At 36.3% G+C, this 25,833-nt stretch overlaps 1 protein-coding gene across 1 annotated transcript in view; it reads left to right on the plus strand.

Moving 5' to 3' along the window:
* Nucleotides 1-2,596: 2,596 nt before the first annotated feature.
* Nucleotides 2,597-25,833, plus strand: part of LOC5571976 (coactosin-like protein) — a 72,920-nt gene continuing 49,683 nt past the window's right edge. Inside the window, exon 1 of the mRNA XM_001660031.2 lies at nucleotides 2,597-3,061. Coding sequence (XP_001660081.1) covers nucleotides 3,011-3,061 — 51 coding nt within the window. The 5' untranslated portion in view covers nucleotides 2,597-3,010. The remainder of the gene's footprint in view (nucleotides 3,062-25,833) is intronic.

Genomic DNA, 25,833 nt, shown 5'->3' on the forward strand with positions numbered 1-25,833 from the left:
TTCGTGACCAGCTACATTGTGTAGTACAGTATGGGCAAGGAAATATTGAATTATCTGCCATTATAACGCAGAACAGATTGACAATTTTCAAATCTCCAGCAATGAAACACCTAAAATTATTCAAAAGTAACAGTGTCTTCCAGATTTTCTCAATATTGCCATTTTTTTTTTTTGGAACGCCAGAAGCAACAGTAAGCAGCAATTTTACGCCAGTATCTTTACATCGGCCTTGAGACCCGATGATGTCGGAATTATGCTCAATAATCGTCCCTCCTCCATCGCTTGCAGATCGAACTGCCCAGGCCAACACCCGTTTTGGACGTCACATAATCAACTAACCCCTGAACGTTACTACAGTATAATACAGGTTTTAATTATAATTGTTATTATCTTTATTAACGAGATTTGCAGCCCGAGGCTGGCTCATCTCGGAGGTATACAGGTTTTAATACAGTTTCTGCATTATCGTTCAAATCAAAGTTTAAATGTGTTACCTCTAAAAACCCCTGAATTGGTTGGTTAAGTCTGTTGATTTTGAATTTTTCCTTTTTGCATTATCGGTAGTACTGTGTCTACCATGTTTTCCCTTTTTTTTTGGTGAGATTTTTGTTCTCGCATCATTACATGCTTCGTGTGGTTGGTTTTAAATTGTATTTATATTTATACAGTGCTATATTCAAAAGTTTAAATTGGTTACTGAACGAATAAACCTGTAACGTGCAAGCTCGATATATTTTACCAGGATTTAATCCTGATGTCGTGAAGAATGTGCTGTTCAATAATATCAACCACTATTGCTGATAATGGTTTCAGACATATATTCTTTAAACACAATATCTTCAAACGGTTGTCTTTGTGGCTTTTCGGTTTCATGCTTCAGGTCTCCTGACAGAGTGTAGTATATTTATTGATAGGTGTGAAATAGGGCTATATTTGTTAAAATTATTAACAGTCATACCTCAAATCAGCAAACCAAAATGTTGACCCAAAACAATACGTGTATAAATTTATCACGCGACACAAGCACCTATTTTTCGCTATACCACCTTAGAACGCGACAACTTAAGCAATGCAGCGTTATTACTTTTCAGCCGATTTCCCTACCATTGATGCCAATTTAATTGTTTATTCAATCTGTGAAACCATTTGTAATGTAATGATGCATGTCTAAATGTTTTCTCAAACGCTTTGTTTATTACTAATCGTAAAAAGCAATATCTTATGAACATATATTTGAACTTTAAGACGATAACATACAACTGAATCTAAATAAGGGTTATTAATTGAACATCTTTTAAATTCCTAAGCATTGTTTTAATTCAAAATTTAAATACTATTCAGAAACAATTTAGTTTTGTATAAGTAAGTAAATTTTGATTGAAAATATACAATTTCACTATTTGCTAAACTTATAATCAACTGAACGGCAACACTTCCAAAACAAAAACAAGCTTGTTTTATGGAAATAAGGACAAACATTTGAAAAGGGCACATCGACATTGTAAAACAATGGCTTTCTAAGATGCTGTTGAGCCCAATTCAACTCGATCACGCTCACCAATACCACTATCAGGAAGAGTTAACACTTATCTTTCTGGTAGTGGTTTCAATTTGCGTGGGCGAGCTAAAAAGGGTTCAACATCAATGTTTCTGAAAAAAAAAGGCTCAAGACCTCTCGAGCCTTTTTCAAATGTTTGTCCGGAAATCTTTGTCATGGCCTTCTAAGGTTCGATTGAGTTGTCATTGTATCCCCTATTCCACTATTGGTGGAAGAACACCTATGGTACCTATCTCTTACTAATATAAAAAAAAAATGTTCAGGACCCCCCGATAGAACATTTTCAAACCGGTCTCAAATGAAAGGGGAAAGCCTAAGCTTTCATTTGGTGGGTGTTTCAGCGATACTGATTTTTTTATATTAATGTTTTCTACCAGAGACACCGTGTTTACGGTACATCCCACCACATTACTGATGCATTTGACAGAAATAATTTACAACAATCTGATCTCGACTACAAACATGGTAAAATCAAGTGCATATCTGGTCTGTTGAGAATTGCCGGTGCGAGCGCTTAAGTTAACCCCCTAAAATTGTAGTTTTTACCGCACAATTCTTTTGCAGGTGGGATATTGGGTTCTCAAACATTTTTAAAATTTAAATCTCCCTACTAATCATTCGTTGACCGGATGGGATCGATGGGATACGCCTCGCCGCCACAGCGATACGCAATCAGCCACATGGCACACTGACGCGCAAAGATGCAATCACGAAGGATTATGCGCCTCCATCGTCATCGCCGCCGTGCAAGTCGACGATGCGATTCCAGAGCGATACACTCACTTTTATTGCCCCAATCATCGTCATCACCATCTATCATCATCACCTCGGCTGCAATCATCGCCGTGAATGTACTGCACAAAGCATAAACCTGGAAACAGCTCCACGCGAGAGAAAGAGAAATCCGCCCCGCGCATCCGCGAGCCCCAACAAGTTCGCCGACCGATGGAACCGAGCCCAAACCGAGTCCGAACCGAACCTCACTCGGGTTCATCGAGACGGCCACGGAGACGGCGGACCGGTTCGTAGCAATTGGAAACAGTTCAGCTTCTTCAGTTATTTCTTTGTTTCGCACGAGTTAAGTGTACTTAAGTGGAGCTCCGGAAGCGCAACCGAAACCAACGACCGAAGGTGCAAGAGACTTTTGTGGTGTTCTGCTGTGAAGAAGCTGAGTGTGAGTTTTGTGAAAGACTGCGTGAGCGGTTGTTCTGTGTGCTATCTCCCCAGACCGGAAGCTGGCTGCCTGCTCGTAGTGAGTGAGTGCCGTGTATAGTAGATATCGATTCGCGAGGCGTCTGACCTGACGTGGTGCCCCTGTGGATTACCTTGGCCGCCGGCGAAAAAAAGAACAAGAACGAAAGAAACGCACGGAGAGCATCCAAATCAGGGATTACCTGAAATCAGCAACAGCAAGTGAGCAGGAAGCGAGTAATTCAAATCTCAGCCAACAAAATGTCCGAAGCAGTCGAAGTCGAGCAAATCATCGAAACCAAGCCAAGAAAGGTAACCGAACCGAACCAAACCCGCACTAATAAGCATCATCATCATACAATACAGCATCATTCACTGAGAAAGAAAGAAAAAAAATTGGTTGGAAAAGATTTGGAGCCGCTGAGGCTTATTTGGTTGGGGAGCCCAGACGACGACCATCCAGAGCAGCATCCAATATAATTCGGGTGCCGGCTCTTGGGCCGACTGCTCGGTCGTAGTCGGTCCATAATTTATGGGGGATTCGTGTGGGGGCCTTAAGGAGGACGACGAACGTGTGGCTTATCGTCATTTCCCGTAAATGGTAAACCGACTTGCGGACAACGGCATGGGCGTAGTCAGGATTTCCAATCTTGCGAGTGACCTCAGATGTGCATTTTGGAATTTCACGCGAATACTATTATTATACAGAGTTTCTGCATCCTTTTCTGCATGAAGCGTTGAACTATGAAAAATATCCACCCTACTTTTTTTTTTAAGTGAGCAACGTGGAGTCCAAAAAGCGTCTAGGTTCAATGTAGGTACAGTCCCTCCACAGTTAGAGATCAATGTTGGATTAAACGAAGAATATCTCATCAAACAGAGTTGCCAATTCGTAGAACACATTTGACCCACGTGGACCATCGCTCTATAGATCATTGCGTTCAATTATGGTTCAACTATGGTTAAGCATTCGTCCAGAAAATAATATGTCAACTACATTCCTAGAACCGTTGATTCATGTGTGTGGGGCAGTAAAAACCATTTCATATTGCCCAAAATGTGTTTAGAACGATTTTAGATAACGAACAATGATATTTAAAATTTGGTTATTAGAAAGTTTATGAATCAAAGAAAGTGATTTTAAAAGAAACGCCAAAACGTATACTTTTACTTATACACTATTCATTTATCTCACGGATGTACTGCTGTTGTAGTGATCTGATACATAATACTCGTCCGTCTGATCCGTGATATTCAACAGTGCACTGTTAAACATCACTGCAGTGCTGTTAAATGTCATGAATATCACATCACATGACTTTAACGATCAACGCTCCGTCATCATAATCATCGTCATCATCGAAACTTCAAAAGCAGTTTTCCTGTTCAAAACTAAACATTATTGGATGAAAAAATGTTCATTGTGTTTCGGTTGGAGAACAGAATACAGTGAACACATTTTCCTGTAAATTTTCTTTACTTTGAACGAAAAAACTGCTGTTGAAAATTCCGAAATCAATGACGGATACTGCCCCCTTAACAATGGGATATTGCAAATATAACTCTTATTCGTGGAAAATGTCATCGGAAAATGTATAATAAATTTTCAAGCTGTTTAGTGAAACACCTATAAGTAAAAGAAAACAGTTAGCATTTTTAGGAAGGCTTTTAATACTCATTACTCAAAAAGTCCTTATGCAAAGCGTTTGTATTCGACATGTCCCACCCACAATCACCCTCAATCTTGTTCACGGCGGATCCACCTTTCGATCGAATCCATCGCCCACTTGATTTGCTGGCGTAAACGGGAATGCAAAACGGTTTTCGATCAAAAGAGCATTCGACCGTAAACAAGAATAGGGATGAATGTTTTGTACTAGACTCGAAAATGTATACGAAAACATATTCTGCATTACTATCGGTTGGTCACATTGGCTGTTTTCATATTCCGATTGAGAATGTGTTGTTAGCATTTATACTTTTCCACATTTTTGAGGTTTAACAGAACTGTATGATAAGGATCATCCTCTCTCACTGATCCTCATCTGTGGGATCGGCAAGTTTTGTAATTTCTATAGGAATCGACTGGTGCTGTGCCGAGGTAGTGTTTACCTGGGAGGGAGAAACCAATACAAAATTTCTCTACGTCACAGTGAGCCGAGATTTTGCTGTCACGAACTGTCACTGTGAGCCCGGATCTTAAACAATGGACAAACATGATAAAAGCGTGTAATTAGCCTAAGCATATTTTTGCATTTCATGAAAAGTAGAAAAAATCGAATTAGAATCAATTCATGCACATTCAAAAGTATCGTCACGAGAGCACCGTTTATTCTATTTGAATGCAACGTATTGGAATGAGGCTCTTTTTACTGTTTTCTTCAAAATTGAAAATTAAACGCATAGAAAACTGTGGCCCTTTTTCAATGTTTGTCCAGAAAGATCGAAGGTACACAACACTTGAAAACTAGCGATTTTCACTAAGCCTGCCTTGATTGTCGTTGGCAAACTGGAGTTATCTTGCAATTTGAAAAACAATTGTATCCAATTTCGTGTGTAGTATCGGTGCCTCCCTCCCGATTTTCGATGTTTCGCAAAAAATAAGTAAACTCAGAAACTTTAGAATGTACTACTTGACCTACTTGTACCAAAACGAGCAAAAATTTCGGTAGATACTGACTCCTGTGGAGTGGTTTTTGATCGTCTCGACTTATAAAATAGCCCTGAAATTTGGCCATAAGTTATAAGGCAATCCATGAGACAGCTGTGATCAGTTGTTTTTTTTTGTTTACCATGTGCCTTTGACGTTTCGCGATCGGAGTGACTTTCGATTACAAAGGAAAATGTAAAGCTCCGATAACACTCGCATGATTTGTTTACTCTTTCATTTCGGTTGCATTCACACTTTCGGCTGTCAGTCCTATCACGAAAAGTCCTCATGGATAGCCTTATACTTCTGGCTGCCACTTTATGGTGAAACATCGTGGAATCCAAAGATGGCCGTCACAATGGCCGACTTGTGACCGCGTTTTCAAAGGCCCATATCTGAACAAACAGTTGGCAAACGTTTCTGATCCTCTTATTTTAGGCTTTCTGCTAGTGTACAAAGCCAAAATGGATGGTACACAAATTATGTCACGCTAAATTTCAACTTTTTTGACCCCTTTGTCCTTTGTCACGTTTTTTGTATGAGCCCTCCGAAATTTTTGTAAGGCTTGTCACGCTTGGCTTGACCTCCTCCCCCTCTCAGAGCGTGACGTAATATGTGCATGACCCCAAATAAAAAGTAGACTGTTGTTGGATGCTTTTTTCGCGAGATTTGTGCCTTTAAAGTTTAAGTGCAATCTTAAGAGTTGATGTGCCTTTAAAGCCGAACAAATTTTTGTTGCACCTAACACCATAGTGGAGAGTCCATGGCCGGGCACTACGTTTTTCAGAAACCAAGAGCAGTGTTGAAAGACTCACACACATCTAAATTAATTAAATCTCCTGCGACAGCAAATTCAGAAGCATTTCATGCTTGAGATTTTCGTGCAAAACCACTCAAGCCGCCAAAAATTATTTAGTCATAAAACCTGCCAAAAACTCGTGAAAACCTAATGTTGTTCTTTACTTTAGAAAGGATTTCTACAATTCTACCTGACAAACAATAATTGCTTTATGTGAGTAAACTGTGGAAATTTGAGACAATGAGTCAAACAGATCAACCAACTCATTCATGATTCATGTGGATTCTTTAGAAACATGTTCATATTTCTAGAAATAATCCAACTTCAACTGAAATTTTCCTAATTGCTAAAAATGTTGCCTATAACTCGTTGGAAAAATCATCATTTTGCAACCTGTTGCATAAAAAACTATTTTGGGATATTCTTTCTAGGAGTACAGAAATTGCCTCAAGAAATTGTAGGCATTTCTTCGGATTTTTTTTTCAGTTTTTTCTACCAGTACTATGCACTCTTCAAGAAACTTTCCAGATATGTATCAATGCATTCTATCAAATACAGTAATGACCCGATTTTGATTGACCAATATACGTTCCAACACTAGACATGAACTCATGAGTATAAAATGAAGATTTTTTTTGCAAACATCCCTCTATAAACTACTTTTACAAGTCCTCCAAAATATTTTCGTATATTTCTAAGAGTTGTACTAATGACGCATCCAGGAATTTCTTAAATGATTCCTTAAAATTTTTACTTCAAATTCCTTCGGCTAAAACACGCGGAGTTTGTTCAAATTTTTCAAGATTTGTTTCCAAACTCCATCTAGTGTTAGCCTCAATATATCTATATTGAAATTCATTCCGTTCATTTTTCTAGAACTCTGCCATTAATATTCTAAGAACTCTATTCAAGATTCTTCCATTGGTCTGTTTGAAATTCTCTTGACGTTCTTTATGAAATGATTTCAAGAACTTCCAAAAGATCTGTTAGAGATGTCTCTCAGAAAACAACAACAAATTCTTTTAGGATTTTATCCAGAAAATATTCTCCTTGAAATACCTTCTAATGTTATTTCAGAAACTACTCCAAAATTCTAAATTTTTTTTTCAGCCACTTATTTGAAATGGCAACAATCACTTCTTCAGGAAGGAGTATCCTTATCCCTGCCAAGGCAATGCTATTACTTGGTATAAGTTCTTAATAAAATTCCTGATCAAGTACTTGAAAAACTCGTGAGATGATTCCTGTAAGAATCCTTCGATAACATTATTAATCTTATAAATATTCCAGAAGAAATATTAGAGGAATTTCTGAAGGAATCCTAAGAAGAGTGCTTGTAGTAGTTCTGATAGCTGACGATACACATATTTTTAGATTGTACCCCGTTTGGCATAATGGTCATTTGGCATAATGGCCGTTTGGCATAATGATTGATTTGAAATAAATATCGGCATGTTTTAAGTTTTCACCGAGATCAACTCCATCGAGCACATAGAAAAAAAACTTTGGTAGGTAGCGTTGTATTCGTTCAGAGATTTTCCAAGCTAAGAATTTCAAAAATTGTTGTGACATTAGAGAGCATTACTAAACAAAACTTGTGACGGGTCTCTACATCTCAGAACATAGAGTATTAGAGTGGTTCAAAACATAGTTTTTGCTCCACACCGCTCAATCGATTCTAGATCAAATTCTGAGTGTCCTCCCAAAATTTGAGCTCATTCAGATGAAAACTGAGATTGCACAAGCCCTTTGAAGTTTATATGAGAATTACTATGGGAAATGCAAGCAATTCATTCCACCGGCCACAGTGTTTGCCCATGTGCTCTTGGAGATTAGAGCTACGTTGATACTGTTAGATACATTCATCAGCTACATTTTTGCCGAAGACCGTTTTCAAATCGGTTGCCTCAGTAATTAGTTATTGATTTAAATCCAGTCACGAATTCTTCAGCAGTGCTCATTTAACTTCTGAACAGGCAACATTGCTGCACCTGGCGCGAAAGATAGCACGCACAAATCATGGCTACTATGTTTTACTGCATATATCCAGTGATGCCTGCAGAACAGCCCAATAATTATAGCCAAAGTTTTACAACTCATTCAAAAATCAATAACTAATTACCGGGGCGTCCGATTTAAAAACGGTATTTGGCAAAGTTGGAGCTGATTATTGTATCTCACAGTATCAACATAGTTCTATTCCCCAAGAGCACATGGGCAAACACTATGAACAATTGAATGAATTGCTTGCTTTTCCCATTGTAATTCCCATATAAACTTTAAAGGACTTGTGCAGTCTCAGTTTTCATCCAAATGAGCTCAAATTTTGGGAGGACACTCAGAATTTGATCTAGAATCGAATGAGCGGTGTGGAGCAAAAACGATTTTTTGAAACACTCTAATAGAGTATCTTTGAGCTTGTTGCGATGTACATATTTGAAAACAGTAAATTGGCAATTTATTCATCAAGGGAACGCTCATAGAATATTTCGCTACAGATCAAGCTCTGTCCCAGTTTGGACGAAACACTCGATGAAAATTACTTGATAAAAGAATGGATTTTTTTTTTGCAAAATATCAAAAACTTTGATCCAAAGATTTATCAATGACTTGATGCAAAAATAGCCTATATACGAGAGCAGATTATTTTTCGTTTAAAATATTTAAGGCTGTAACACAAAACTTTTCAACGGCTCAATATAAATTCTAATTTTGGAAGTGCACATCAAAAACATCGAGAGAAGGGAAAATTTGTGATTGAAATAATATTTTTTCTAGCATAACTCGGAAGGAGATCACGCGTTTGCCCTAAAAAAGTATATGTTGAATATTGGCAGGTTCTAAAGTAATTATCATTCTAACAACACATCTGGCAATAGTTGATAAAACAGCAAAACATAAAAATGGTTAACATTTAGCTTTACTAAATAATTAAATTTAAAACTGTATAAACATAAAGAACAGCCTATTTTTAAAAGAAGGCAAAATTTATAATTAAACCAATAGAAGAATGGACGCCAAAAATATTGCGGCATAAAAAACGAAAAGACATAAAAAAGTGCGTTCAGAATCATCGAAGTGATTGTGCTACTTTTCCCCGAATGCCATTTCCAAAAAATGACTGGTTCCCCGAAAAGTGATGACGAGAAAGAACGATAAACAGTCAAAAAAAGGAAGTATTCTGTCATTCTCGGCTATACACATGTTGGCAAAAATGCTGAGGACGGTTAAACTCGAAAGAACCGCCAATTATATAGAGAAGGGTTAAAGTTGGCCAAATCGTTTACAACCCTGAAATATATAAAGATACGACAATTATGAGAACTAAAAACTTTTCGGGGAAGTGGGCTAATCGGGGAAACGGGGTACTCGGGGAACTGGCATTCGGGAAACTGGTGTCCAGGGAAACGACATTCGGGACAAAGTAGCACAACCCATCGAAGTAACTGCAGTACTCGATTTCACTTTTCACTGATAATTTGAGCAGATCAATGTTATGGATTGCCGCACTCTTGTCAGTTGGAAACAAAAAAATATATATGAAAAATATAGCTCCAAAGAACAGGCTATGCATAAAAGAAGGAGAAATTTTTTGAAATTTTAAATCAACAATTTTCATACCTATAATCATGGTTACATCATATTCAGAAAAAAATAGAACAATTAAAAGAAGGGTAAATTTGTGCTAAATGTATAAAAATCTTCAGTGCAAAGATTTGTCCAATAGCGAAACTCAAAAGAAGAATTAATATTTGAAATAAGTGTAATTTCTGGATAAATAATAAAATACTATTGACAATAACTTTCCTTATATGCTTAAACTTATTCAAGAGCGAATGATTGTTGAATAAAGTGTCATTTTGTATTAATTGACTCCAAAACAAGCCTGATGTCATCAGAAAGATTCAATAGAAACGTAAAAACGAAAAATTGAGAAATTCTTGGTTTCAAATGCATTATGCCAAACGGCTTTATGCCAAACGGCTTTATGCCAAACGGCTTTATGCCAAACGACTTTATGCCAAATGACCTACCACCATACTTTTATGAGATGCTGCAGCAGGTCCGTTTCATTTGACGGATTTCACGCCAACTCGACACGCGATTGGGTCAAAGTTTTTTTTACTTTTTTTTATAAACCCGTATAACTCAAAAACGGTAAGACCTACAAAAAAGTTTTGTATGGGGGACTGTCGTGAAATTTCCTGACGTTTTAGAGAAAAATACAGTCGCCTCTCCACATCTCGATATCGAAGGGACCATCGAGATAGGGAGAGATCGAGACGTAGAACACATTTTTCATGAATACTAGATTGAAAATCACTCAGTTACTGGGAAAATTGAAAACAAACAGACGTCATTTCGTCCTTGCAAATTGTTTTAAATCCGTAAAATCTAGTCTAGTAACCTTTGATAATGGGCATATCAACATACTGAGAGAAAATCGGGAGCGACAATCACATCGTGATAGGGAGATATCGAGATAAGGAGGATATCGAGATACGGAGAGTGAAAATGTATGCAGAATGAAGGGACCGAACAAATCATCGACATAGGGAGAGATATCGAGATGTAGAACATCGAGATGTGGAGAGTCGACTGTATTGAAAAAATAAAAACACATTTTCTGCACTGAAAAAAAAATATTCAAAACTCTAAAGTCGATTTAAAAAAACGGCCATTTCAGATTTTGATCGTCCTTAAGCAAAAAGTTTCGAAATTAAATTTACTAAAAGTCGTCCATACATTGCAAACTGGGCATATTTTAGAGAAAAAAGTTTTTCTAACTTAAATTTTTTTAAGTCCAAAACTGAATTTTTTTTTCAATGATTTTGTTTGAAATTGTCAAATATGATCGTGTTTTCAAGTGATAAATGAGTTTGAATCAGAAAATAAATTGTATTTTTGATTGAGAATAGTTAAAAAACGGATTTATACAGTGATTTTGTTTTATAAATGAAGGCAATCAATGGACTTCGCCTCTGCCTATGAGGAAATCAACTCCGTCTAACAATCCGACGGATTTTCATGGTTCGAAGGTATCACAACAGTATTGCAAACATTGAAAAGTAACAACCTTATCCATATCCCATTAAATTCTTCTAGAACTGTAAACTCTTCTATAAAAAGTGTTGTGAAAAAAAACTTACTAAACGTACCTGCCTTAAACGCCAGATGAATAAGAAATAATGAATATGTTTGTATTGTTACTTTGTTTGTATCGCAACTCCGCGAGAACTATTCGACTGGGCAGTGAAACAATCTGATACATGTATCACCAAATTAAATTTCTGTTATATATCTAATGAACAATATGTTAAAATGTCAGAGGAATTGGTGGAATTGTTTGATAAGGTTAAAACTGTCCCTGGTACCCAAAAATATCATTGTTTTATGCCTACCAGTGATACACAAATTGCAGCCAAACGGTATACCAATTCAGAGGATGAACCAAAAATATTCAATTTATTCAGTAAAGCCCAAAAATAATGTAAATATTCATGTGCAGATACTACGTTTTAGGATATATAGTAATAATAAAAATAAAAACAAACCACGACTTTTTTCATAAGCATAATATTTCCAGACACCTGTTAAGATTGGCTTTGACCAAATAAGAAATTAAATATTATTGTGATATCTTTCCAACCATAAAAAACCCATCGGATTTTTAGAAGGAGTTGATTTTCTCATAAGCGGTATGGTGCGAGATCAATTGAATTTAATCAAAAAAACTGTATCATTTCGTTTTATTTCTTTTAACTACTCCCAATAAAACAAATATAATCTATTTTGTGATTAAAACTCATTTATCACTTGAAAATATGATCAGACTAGACTATTTAAAGCGAAATGAAAATTAAATAAAAAATTCATTTTGGACTTAAAAAATTCGATGTTAGAAAAACTTTTTTCTCTAAAATATGCCCAATTTGCAATGTATGGACGACTTTTAGTAAATTTAATTACGAAACTTTTTGCTTAAGGATGATCAAAATCTGAAATGGCCGTTTTTTTTTTAAATCGACTTTAAAGTTTTGAATTTTTTTTTTTCAGTGTAGAAAATGTTTTTTTATTTTTTCAATATTTTTTTCTCAAACGTCAGGAAATTTCACGACAGTCCCCCATACAACACTTTTTAGTTGGTCTTGCCGTTTTCGAGTTATACGCGTTTATAAAAAAAAAGAAAAAAAAACTTTGGGACTTAAAAATTTCGATGTTAGAAAAACTTTTTTCTCTAAAATATGCCCAATTTAAAATGTGTGGACGACTTTTAGTAAATTTAATTACGAAACTTTTTGCTTAAGGATGATCAAAATCTGATCTGGCCGTTTTTTTAAATCGACTTTAAAGTTTTGAATATTTTTTTTTCAGTGTAGAAAATGTGTTTTTATTTTTTTAATATTTTTTTTCTAAAACGTCAGGAAATTTCACGACAGTCCTCCATACAACACTTTTTTGTAGGTCTTACCGTTTTCAAGTTATACGGGTTTATAAAAAAAGTAAAAAAAAACTTTGACCCTTTCCAAATGTTAGTCTAGATCGATTTTGAAAAAACAAAGTATGTAAAGTATCTTAGTTTCACATAGTCTTCACACCCAGAAAGTTTCATTGAATTCTGAAGGGGTGCTGCCAATCCTTTTGTCGAGTTGGCGTGAAATCCGTCATTTAGAATTTCGTGTCAAAAATTAATGTGAATAGATTTAAGGAGGATTCCTATCAAGAGTTCATGGAGTTATTGCTGACAGCGCACAAAGAGAACTATCAGGAGCAATTTCTATAGAAATTACTTACCGGTTGGATTCGAACCCACTACTCTCCGCTTGGTGCCTCCAAATATTATGAGCAAGGATTTTATAAAAATGAGTTCTGAAGACGATGTTTAGCTATTCTAAACACATAAGAGTGACGCCCGTAGCGAGATTTCTTACATCCCCCCCCCCCCTTTCCCATCACTGGCTACGCCAATGGACGACGTCAGACGAAGGCGACAAAGTGGTGCAATCCACCACCACCACCACCACCAAAATGAATCCGGCTGGAGGACGTCTGCCCACTCGGATATTTTGTTTCGGCGGAGTCGGATTTTTTCCTCTCCTCGTCCGCGCGCTGCTGTTGGTTTGAGGCCACTCAAAGCTGGATGGCACTTCTGCTGATGGTTCCAGTGCATCACGTGGCCTATAGCTAGTAGCAGAGAAAGATGTTTTATGTCTTCCCACACACACCCACCTTTTGGGGCGGTGGTTCTGTGTGTGGGGGGGGGGGGGGTCTCTCTCTCTCTCTCGTTCTTTGGTTTATTAATCCTCTGCATGTGCAGAACTTTGCTTTCTGAATGTGTATCAAATGACTACTGGAGCTACGAGTCCGTTAGGAAAGCCGTAATAGAATACTTTACTAGTCTAGTTATTCGAGGGAGTTCTACTTTCGGGGGAGAAAGTTTTTAATGCCAATTATTTACACATTGCGGTGCAACTACTGGAAACCGGTTCCGTTAGCAGGAGTCGAATTTATGAAGTTCCAGCTAGGGATGTGGAAGCTTGGGCGTAGTCAGAAGGAGGCATTGCCTTCCCCACAGTCAGCTGGGCAAAATTTTAAAACAATTATTTTCTACAAAGCCTTCTATAATGTTCGAATTTAACAAAATAAATGTCCTCAAACAATTAGGCTTCTTTCATACATCTTATCAGATTATATATCAAAGTTTCTGTTTAGTATGGTATTGATTTAGTAAGGTATTTGCCAAAAATCTTTCGAGAAACTCGAAAGGTTTCTGAGGTACTTGTAGTATGTCGAGGGTTACGTCTTTAAGAATGTTGGTTGAACAACCATTGTTACTAGAGACCGAAGCATCTTCTACTTCTCCACAGTGGTCATGGTAAGGGATATTAGTTATCTAGATAAGGTCAGATAAGAAGTTACCTTCATCTAACCTGATTCAGCTTTTCATTCCAATATACAATTCTTCAATACTGTCTCGTCAAATATCCCTGAAGTTTCTTTTAATGATAAAGCATAAGCAATTAGGGTGTAATTAAAAGGCACAATACTTGAATATACTGTTTTGATTCTCTTTATTGAGATTCTGCTCAGACGGTTCGAATACATAAAGAACTCAATTGAAAGCTGGGTGACATCAGTGCGATAATGCACTCTATAGCCATAATGTTACTCATACCAGTTCGAACTGATTCACTTTTTGCAACCCAAATAAAGCCACACCACTTCCAATCAAGGCTTGGCAAACAAATGATTGATTGATATCGTATGCAATGGAAAGTGCTATGTCTGGCATGCTGTTATCTCGATTACCTACAATTTTTGTTCATCAAATCAACCGACAATGATGGCGACACCAGGCTGCACTGATTGCAAGATAGGTATCAGTATCAATCGTGAATTACGAATAAAAATGATTGTACACACGTATTGATCTCAGTAGGCGGGCTTTGTAGCCACGGGCTCTAACCACTCGGCTAAGGAAGGACCCCTAATTCTCAATTGTTCGTTTCTACTCGCTGAAGTCAGCAAATAATTGAGGCGTCTAGTTAAGTTCTAATAAAACTGATCTACAAAACACTACCAAATTCGGTAACCCGAAGAAGGCGTACAACGATGTATTGAATCCATTCTGAACTTCTATTCAGCTGATCAGGTGCAGATCCGCTTCGAACATGTTGTGTAATAGAAAGTTCCGTACAGCAATCACACGAACAACTTCAATGATTGCTTGGATCGACCGACCCTCGTGCCCACTAAGCAATCCATTCACCGAAGATCAAGCCCAGCTAAATGAAGCCCCGAATCGCAAAATGTGCGCTCCGTTGCTTCCCTCAAGCTCAAGAACACTTACTCGCCGCGCGCCATCCGTGTCATTATCCAATTTCTGCTTTTGCTTCCACTTGCCGCCGTGGACCGGCTTCGCGATGTAAAAAAAGTGTACACATGGGTACCAACTCTACATAGAACCGCGGAGTTCGGCGGGTGGAACTCCCGCAAGAAGAAAACAGCCCGCACATACCGTAAATTTGGGTGAAATTGATCACCGTGTTACACGACTTTATTTCTTTCAAATTCAGTTCTACCGTGATGCATCATTATCCGGACACTTAAGCAACGCCGAAAGATCAAATGCTATTTTAAATATGTTTCTGCCACATTTAGTACTAGTGTTATTGTTATTCACATAGGTACACGTCTAAACTTTGTATCATGGACCAAAAATATAGTTAAAAATACAAATATAACATGTAAAACGTTAAATTACTGAAGCATGTCGTGTTCTTAAATCCGGACACATGCACCAGAATGCCGGACGTCTTTGAATCGAAATCCGGACAGTAGCGTTTGGGAAGACAAAACATATGAAAAACTAATAAAAGACATATAACTCAAACCTAAAATCTTCAATACAATAGAATTGGATGCATTCATATGCTTAAAAATGTATGAAAGGCCAAAACTTTGAGGAAAATTACTATAGTTTTACCTGCACCCCGTGCCAACAGCCTGCAGTTTGGGTTCACTGAAATGATCCTCAATATTAATACTTTTCTTGCGTAAATCCATTATCTGGTAGCTTGTTACACTTTTTGTTATGTTATTGTACAGTTTTGCACCAATTCACATTATAGTATTTTCCAAAAGCTCAATAAATATAAGGTTTTTCGATGCGTCCGCATTAATGATCACTAGGCTATAAATCCGGACAGCGTTCGAGGAAGCCTAGTTTCACACCGTACATACTTATTTGCACAAGTTTTCCCACTCTTTCGTGCACTACACTTCAACACTATTATTCCAAACACTTTTCATAGGCGTACAATATTATAATTGCATGATTAAGTAGCTTCATCGTAAGTCGAAAGTAGCTGACGTTCTTGTCAAAAACTTCACTATTGGATTTGGTGCTTTGGAGGAACGACATTCAACTCTTTGTTTTTATTTTTAATATTTGATTGCAAAGGATTACTAGATGGAACTATGAGCTAAAATACAGAGTAATATTGAAAGCTATGAATATAAATTACAAACCTACATTTATTGTTTAATTTTATATTTAATTTGCTAAATACTATCAGAGTGTCCGGATATTGATACCGTCCGGATTTTGATTCACCACGGTATCACCATTCTCCACATTTCTACACATTTGTTCACTTAGTGGAAATAATAGAATTTCTTTTAAAGAAGACACGGACACCACCTTCAGCCATTTAGCTGTACAGACTGTAACTTAACACTAGACAACGGACGAGCTCCAGTGGTACAGCCGAGAAACATTCCTGACGAAAAATTTCAATTGCTGAAGCGGGAATCGTACCCGCATCCCATGACACGATGCGCTTACATGCCTGACGACACTAACCGCACGACCACGAGGCCCACATTTCTTCGAGATATTAAGACATTCTTCCAGAAATTGGCTACATTTAGGCAGTTTATTTGGAATAAATTTTCTTGAAAATCAATTTAATTATATCAATGACAATTTAAGAAGCATTTGGGCCCTAGGAGGGAGAAATCGATACGCAATTTCTGTACGTAAAAGTGAGCCAAGATTCTGCGGTCACGAATTGCCATTGTGCTACGGGATCTTAAACAATGGACAAACATGATAAAAGCACGTAATTGATCAAAATAATTTTCGCATTTCTTCAAAGGTGACAAAAATCAAATTAGAATCTATTCAAACTTATTCAAAAGTGCTGTCACGAGAGCACCTTTTATTCTGATTGAACATTATATTTTGAAATACGCATCTTTCTGTTTTTACCAATGAAAATGGAAAATTGAATGCATAGAAAACTATGGCATTTTTTCCATGTTTGTCCGGAAAGCTCGAATGTACACAACGAAAGAAAACTAGCGATTTTCATCAAGTCTGCCTTGATTATAGTTGGCAAGCTGGAGTTATCTTGCAGTTTGTTAAAACTTTGTTTCATACTTCGTGTGCAGTATCTGTGCCTCGCTCTCAGGGCAGTAAAATGCTGTGTTTATTATAGGTTTATATACAATCCATAATGGAATAATTTCCCTTTATCCAAATACTGTTAATGAAAATATTGTACCAATAGAAACAAGATAGATCCGACTGATATGCTAGTGCAGGCATAGCGTGTGACAATAATCAGAGCTGGGAATGCTAATAGTAGTAGCAGGTCCGTCACACTCGGGCTCAGATTGGATACCACTTCTAGTACTGCATTTCGTCCCTCGGTAGTGCAAAAGGTACCCAAGTTTGACAGATCGCAGTACACTTTTCACGGCATTCTAGATTATCTTATGAGCCATAAAATTTTGGGCAACTGCAAGGGACATGGAGGTCTTTAATTTGTCTTTGGTAGTAGGCTTGAGTTTTTGCGAAAATCACGGCTCTTCTAATACAGTAGTTCAAAATTGTGAATCTCATCAAGTAGCCTATGTTCGGTACATGAATTTTCTAAATCAGTAGTGTCATTGAAGGCTGCAAATGCAGGAAATACAGCGGGAAATAAAACATTTTTCTACAGTAGTTTTGGGTTGCCCTTAGCAACGGGTGTTTTGCTATTTTCAAGGCATTTTGTCTACAGCAGCGATACGCGTGAGTTTCACTGGCTCCGCTGACTGTGATTTTCTACGCTTGCCTACTGTAGTGTGAATTTCAGAACTGATAAACAACCATGAATGCATTAACCCTTTTGCAACGACCCAAATTCCATTTCCCCAAAATTCCATAACCCTGAATTCCGTAATAAAGTTGTACGTTTAAGTTGGTCATTAAAGATTCACTATTTGCAACCAAAAGTGGTTAAAGTCACTTTTTTTTCAGAAAAATGGTCACTAAGATCACTATTTTCATGATTTGATGATAAAGCTATGGATCAGCCTCCTAAGCTCAAAAAGCAGGACAGTAAAGGGAAGTATGCACTTCAACAGAAAAGTAATCGCCTATCTCGATGCGTGGGAAATTTCTTGCAAGAAATGCTCAAGAAAAGCATTTTTCTTTGATCATAGTTGAAAAGAAATGTCAATTCAAATGGGGCTCACTGTAGAAAATTTCTTGACCATTTCTTTCCGCAGAAATTTTTACTTTTCTTGAGCTGAACAGCATACTTAGCTTAATGTTTTACTGGTTTTTAGTTAGGTGCCGTGAGGCAAGTGGGTAATGGAAATCGTATACTTGAGATTCTTCAAGTTCTAAAGACTTTAAATTGTAATAAATCAAGTGGGACAAGTGAAAAGTTTGTCGTTTTGAACAATAAATTGAAAAGCTAGTAATTATATTTAGGATTTCTATTAACTTCAGCAATTGTTAAGAAGTCCCAATGAACAATAACATAAGCAACAAGTTATAAAATTTTATTCTTGTCCATTCAATTTTCTTCTGTTCAGTCATGTTTGTTGGATTACATTATAACTACAACATTTTCAATGTTAGTTCTTACACCATGGGACAGCAAGTGCATTTTTGCTCTGTAGAATTTCTATCGCTCGTTATTTCTGTTTAACCTTTCAGTCGTCGCGCGTTGTATTTTATACAACACGCTTGGTTTTGCGAATATCCCAGAAGTCTGACTACTTAGAAAGATGGCGTCTTCGGCAAGTGGCTCAAGGGCTATAATCGATCGAGTTAGTTCATTCTTAATTTTGCCAACAGATGACGCTAGTGAGCATGAAACATTTGTTTGGTAGATCTCAGGATTTTGAACACTTAGAAAGATGGCATCTCCAGCAAAGTTGTTCAGTAGCTCAAATCCTTTCTTTGTTTAATCCTTGAAATTCGAGATTAGCTAAAATAATGATGGTATTTGAGCTACGCATAAACTTTGTCGAAGATACCATCTTTCTATTAGGTCAGGAATCTGAAGTATCAGCAAAACAAAAGTTTCATGCTGGCTAGCGCCGCCTGGTGGCAAAATTTTAAATCAACTAGCTCGAACAATGATAGTTCTTAACTTACTGAACAACTTTGCCGAAGATGGCATCCTTCTAAATGATCAGGATTCTGAAATATCTGCAGAACAAAAGTAAAAGTTCCATGCCCACTAGTGCCACCTAGCAGTCAAATTCCGAAATAAATGAGCTACCATCAGAAGCGCTCCACCTCCAGAACAACTTTACTGAAGACCCCATGTTTCGAAATTATCTGGATTTTGGGATATACCGATTTAAAATTGTGGTCTACCCATTATTATGCGACTTCTTTGTACATTTGTTTATTTAACCGCATTATAAAGAGCCATACTGTAAACAAAAACTGTTGAGTATTGTTCTTTAGAAAATTCTTGAGGAATACATTTTGGTTTGGTGTCGATAGATATCTTTATTACAAAATCATACCATATAAATCACATCTGTTGTACAAAGTACAACAGCGCGACAGCTCGAAGGTTAAAAAAGTCGGATATCTCTTCGGGACAAATCCTTTATTGGAACGGAGTCCTTCAAAAAATTATTTAGATTTTTTTGTTGTGTGGATAAACCTATACCCCATTTTTATGTTTTGAGCTTGCTCTACATAGACATTCCACGGGATTTGAGTGTGTTTTCTTATATTGGAACTTTTCAATCAATAATTTCTTTCGATTCGGTTGTCCGAAATAGACGCTTTGAGTATAGTGTTTCTTTAATTATCAGCACGTGCTATTGTTCTATGAAAATTGCGAAACTTGTTTATTTATACTACCTAAAGACATAACACAAATTTGATCTCTAATGAGAAACTTTTCACTTACCCACGTGATTAGAAAATTGACTGCACACTTAATTTAGAATGCCGAATCCCGGCTAATTTTAACCGAGATCCGCACAGCCGAGTAGTCGGCAAACAAATTTCCTGGGATCTCAGGAAATAAAAGCTGAATATCAGTTAATTGTTCTTCATTGCTAAGCAACCGGACAATTTGTTAGCTGAGTCTCGTTTAAAATTGAAAAACCGAGATTCGCACAGCCGAGCTCGTGAAAAAATCTAAGTGTGTGTATTATAATTTAGTTACTTTTAAGTCTACGTTGAATTATTTCTAAAACTTTTGTTTTTATTTCTGTTTGAAACTGCCAGAGAGGACAACTTAAAGTGGTACAAAAAATATATTTCAGCAACTTTTTTGTACTGAAAATATTAAAATAAAATTGCAAGCCGACAACTGCCATGGAGTAATCTTTCGCTCTATCATGCAATAATGATTGAAAAATCTAAGGAATTTCTTACCTATTGTAATGCTCTGAATAGCCTCAAAGGTTTACGTATTATTTTATAACGTTAATTCAGACAAATATACAAATTATTTCCACTTATCCCGCGGTACCTTATTCAAAAACAAACAGGGAGGAATTCTCTGCAAACTTTTTGGAAGAATACAAGTGAATATTACTCATACATTTCTGACCCAATGTTTGAAATTTGTTTGTAGTATTTTGTGACGAATGGACCAATGCACGTGTTCACTAATTTGACGTGTGAGCGGTGCCGAATTCACTCGTTGCCATGGTCACGTAAACAACACAGCAGCGCTCAAACGTCAGATAATGAACTCGTGTATCGGTTCATTGGTGATAACAATTCTGGTATAATTTTGAAATGTCAACGCTGGCTGATTTTTATGACGAAGGTATTTGAATGGATTTAGGCAGAAAACCAGAACGAATTCCTGGCAGACTTGCTTAGTGAATTTATTTTTTAATTAATGAAGTAGTCAACGGCGGATATCCAAAGAATATCTTTCATCTTCATTTTGAAAGCAGCTCACCAAACTCTTTCAAGGAAGAAGCCTGTAAATTTTTAGTGAAACTGTTTATTGAATTTATCAGTAACAAGTTCGGGAATTATTTCTAGTAGATTGGCACATAAGCTAATTGTTTTGAAACCAATTTTAAATAAGTGTTATTTGGTAGCCTCCAGTGATATGATTGTTTTGGACACATAATTTCTTCCTGGTATTTTTCCCTCTAAATTCTCAATTCTGCCAGTAATTCCACAAGAACGTCCAGAAATTTATCTTCTAATTTTGTATAGATTCCATAATTTCTTCTTGATTAACTATCATAGATTTACCTTCGAACTATTCTTCAAATTTCGCAAGAAATGGGTAAAATTATTTAAGAAATTCGTGTCACAACTCTACGGTTTATATTCAATTCATTTTGGTGATTAAGTTTCACCATTAATAACAAAGCATTTAGCATGAGTATCTTGAAGAGTTTTTTTTTTTTTTTTGAAGAAAACCCTTGATATCATGGATCCGACAGAAATAAGGACACACATTTTTCTAAATATATTTTTTTCTCAATCTCCAAGCATCGCGACTAATATTTGAATAGTGCGCTGTGCTCATAAACATCGTGAGAATGCAACAGAATAGAATTGACATTTATACATGTTTATAATGCATGTTTATGCCATTGGCGTAACTAACATGGAATACAGACACCAAAACAAATTTGGTTTTATTAGAACAGTAAACCAAGAAGAACCCATCCCGATTGCGCCTATGGCATGGAAAAAATACATTTAAAACATACATTAATGTCAATTCTGTTCTATCATCACAATGAACACTAAAAAAATATTTTTGTCAAATTTTCAATAAGCATAATAATATAATGTACGTACAAAATTGCCCCTTCTGGCTACACCACTGGTCCATCACCCGAAAGGCTTTGGGATTTTTCATATTTAGACATGTAGAATCTAACAAAAATAGTCCGGTTGAAAACTCCGTGTAACACCATCGTGACCTTCCCTTGTCAGTGCATCAGATGAATCCCAACTAGAAACAAGTTCATGGTGCAATTTATCGGCAGTTTTGATGTTAACTTATCAAATCCACAATTTAAATCGTAGCAACAAGATGTGTCTAGACTGAAAAGCATTATTACGGTTCTTTTGAAAATTTTCCGTTCTGCGATAGTCGCCAAGTTCTACCGCAGCTGTCAAAGTTCTATCGCAGCCTTGAGAATCATTGTATCATTGAACGAAACAATCTAATCAAAGTACGCTAGTAGAGTCCAAAGCTTTGAAAAGCAGCCGAAAACAACAATCATCAGTCTGGTTTCCAAGGTATCCAAGCCGATCGATGATGCTTTGTGAAAATCAGTAATGTGACAGCTGCGGTAGCTTTCTGTTCAACCGTAGAACGGAAAGTTATCTCTAAAATTGCAATATAAGATTATGAATGTAAGTGCTTATGTGTTCAGCACACAAGCTGTACCAAATCTGTAACATAAGGACTGTTCATTTTATAAAGTGGACACTTTGTTCATGATTTATTTTTTTATTTATTGATGAAATAAATAAATCGGTTTTCTGTGCATCGTTCAACTATTATTCTACAATGTAATGAAAATATAAGATCTTACAAAATGATTTTGGTTGAAGAACTATACAGAACTAAAACTTACAAGAAATGCTGTTAGCCAAAGTTAACCATATTTTTTGCATAACAAAAATCCTTATTTTAATGAACAAATTGTATGTTGATATCCTTTTCTATTCTACTAAAGGTAGAGCTTTAAAAAAATCAATAATATACTAACATTCTCTGACACTAGGTCACTCTAGTGATTTATCCATTATGGCCAAATTTGCTGTTACACCATCATATTACTCCCACCAGAAAGAAAAGTAAAAAATCGTGTCCAAAATTAGTTTAGACTACTAAAGAATCAAATTTGTACAAAAATAGCTAAATCGTAAGTTTTACTCGCATTCTTAAGTATAAATTTTAATCTTAATGGTAGGATTACTAAAAAGTCTCATACTTCAAAATCATATACGTATATTTATCGATCTACAGCAAATTGTAAACGTTTTTCTCCAAATATTTCAATCGGTTATCTCAGAATAACTTATTATGCAAATAATACAGTTTAGCTAATTTTGATGAAATTTAATGTGATTTGAGAGATTTTCTGAAAATAAATCAAATGTAGTTCTAATGTGCTTTGAATGTGACGTGGAAATGTCATAAGCAACGCAATGGAGGCGTAAGTTATTTTTCACATTAAAACTTTATTAGTACTTCCGCCAGGACATACTTTAAACCTTAAAAATTCTACTTATTCTATTTTACTTGATATTTTTCAGCAGGCTTCTGATTGATGATGCTTTCGAAGAATAAGCCTTTTTTGAAAATAAAAAATATATAGATTGTCAAATTTTCCAGGCAATTTCTTACAATGATTGATTTTGATAACCTCCAAAAATCAACAGTTCTACACGTTGTTCCTTATTCGTTTGAAATTTAATTATTTTGAAGGCATTTTTATTATCACAACATTTTAAAATATTAGTCGAACGCTGTACAGAAAACCGATTGTGATTTAATTGATAAATTAAAAAGATATAGCATGCACAAGGTGTCCACTTTATAAAATGAACAGTCCTTAGTATATTGTTTCAACTATAGGTAGACTTAGGTGGGCTGTGTGGAGTTTAGGATTATCACTTGGAAAGGAAACACCCTCCATGCGATGCACACTGAATTCATAATGGGTCTCTCCCTCGTGGCAAACAATAATTATCATTATAATTATATCTGTCTTCAAATTCATAAAAATGATCTTGTCGGTTACTGGTATTGTTCCACCTACCATTATTATAACTACCTTGCTCTTTACTTTAGACTCAAATACCCACGAGATTGAGTAGTTGCGCTTCAGTGTGTAGCCAGAAGTATAGAAGAAACCCGTTAGCCAAAAGACACGTAAAATCATGGCCGCCATCGCGAGATAAATTATTGTTAAGAAAATTGAATTCGTCGATTATCTGTTATGTTCATCATTTCTATCAGCCGTATATCGTTCATTCTCTGGATAATGAAGGGACATTTGATTTCAACTTGAGGTCCTAATTTGACTCCTCTTTACTTAATTTTTTGGAGCTATATCAAAAGCAAAGTATTTGCCAAATATTCTCGAGCCATTGGCGAGTTAAAGGCACACATTCTTGTCAAAATTAGTGCAAAATCTCCTTAAAAGTTCGAAAAAGTTATTGAAAATGCAGCAAAATGAGCTGATTTTTCTGTGTTCAATAAAGACGGTCCCTTGATTGACGTTGTTTTCATGAAATAGTCCAAAAAAAAAACTGTAAAGGGTCATACTAAATACAAATACATCATATATAGGAATTGATTGATTTTTTACACAGTTATTCGATTTTTACATACCGACGTAGTAGATGGCGCACCCTGTACTACATTTGGGTCCTTGGTACTACACTCGGTAGATAAGTTTGACAGATCTAAGAACACTTTTCACAGCATTTTACTTATTACTCTATTACTTCACTGCCCATATAATTGTCACATTCGACATTTTTGACAATTTCGAGTTAATACCGGGGAAAGCCATCAATAGATGAATACTTTCTATCAACTTATTGAAATATGTGATAATGCATTGTTCTAGGAAATTCGAAAAAATACCAAATTGTTTTGTCACATTCGTAATTGTAACCGCATAACAGTCACATTAAGGTAAAACAGTTTGGAATCAACTTCTAAGATTGCACTAAAACTTCAAAGGCACAAATCTCGCGAAGAAAGCATCCCACAACAATGCACTTTTTATTTTGGCTTTGTGCACTAGCAGAAAGCTTAAAATAAGAAGATCAGGAACGTTTGCCAACTATATCTCCAGTTTTGTGCCTTTGAAAACGTGAGTAGGGGGAGAAGTCGGCCATTGTGCCGGCCATCTTTGGATTCCGAGATGTTTCACCTTAAGGTTATACGCGAGACTCGTAATGTGGTGGCAATTTAATTTCTATCAGAATTATTTTCTGACTACTCACCCAGTATGCGACATGAGTTGTTAAAAATTTCTGCTTCAAATACGTATTTTTGAGTTCTCGATAATTTTCAGAAATTACTTTTCTGTTGAAGTGCATACTTCGCTAAAAACACAAATTTTAATACATTGGAAAGTGTTGACAAAAATATATCCATTTTTTTTGCCAAAATCGAGGGATGCCACAAATGAGGCATGCCAAAGTCGAAATCCTATGCAGTGGGATTTTAATAGCACATTAGATATTAAATTTTGATGGGAAGTTACAACGAGTTCAAGTATAACTGGCCTTGTAATAATTTGAATATAATGTTAAAATGTTTTCAGATCGATACTCAGCAAAATATCTTTATATAACAAACATTGATATGAATAACAAATTCTGATATGATTGAGTTATTTACCTGTTACGCATTTCTGATCAGTTTGATTCTTCTTCTTCTTGGCATTAACGTCCTCACTGGGACAGAGCCTGCTTCTAAGCAAAGTGTTCTTATAAGCAGTTCCACAGTTATTAACTGAGAGTTTTCTATGCCAAAGTTGCCATTTTCGCATTCGTAACTCGTGTGGCAGGTACGATGATATTCTATGCCCAGGGAAGTCAAGGAAACTTCCATTACGAAAAGATCCTGGACCGACCGGGAATCGAACCCAGACACCTTCAGCATGGCTTTGCTTTGTAGCCGCGGACTCTAACCACTCGGCTAAGGAAGGCCCAGGTTCATTACCTTGTTCTAAAACAGGCATGGACAAATGTAAAAAAGTTATCAATTTCACCTGAAATAACAGTACACACACAGACATCCAAAGAACTACCAGCAAGCAAAGGCCGGATCACGGATGCAAGCAGAAAGCGAGAAAACCGGGTTCTGA

Source organism: Aedes aegypti, chromosome 1, assembly GCF_002204515.2.
Source record: "Aedes aegypti strain LVP_AGWG chromosome 1, AaegL5.0 Primary Assembly, whole genome shotgun sequence".
NCBI lineage: Eukaryota > Metazoa > Arthropoda > Insecta > Diptera > Culicidae > Aedes > Aedes aegypti.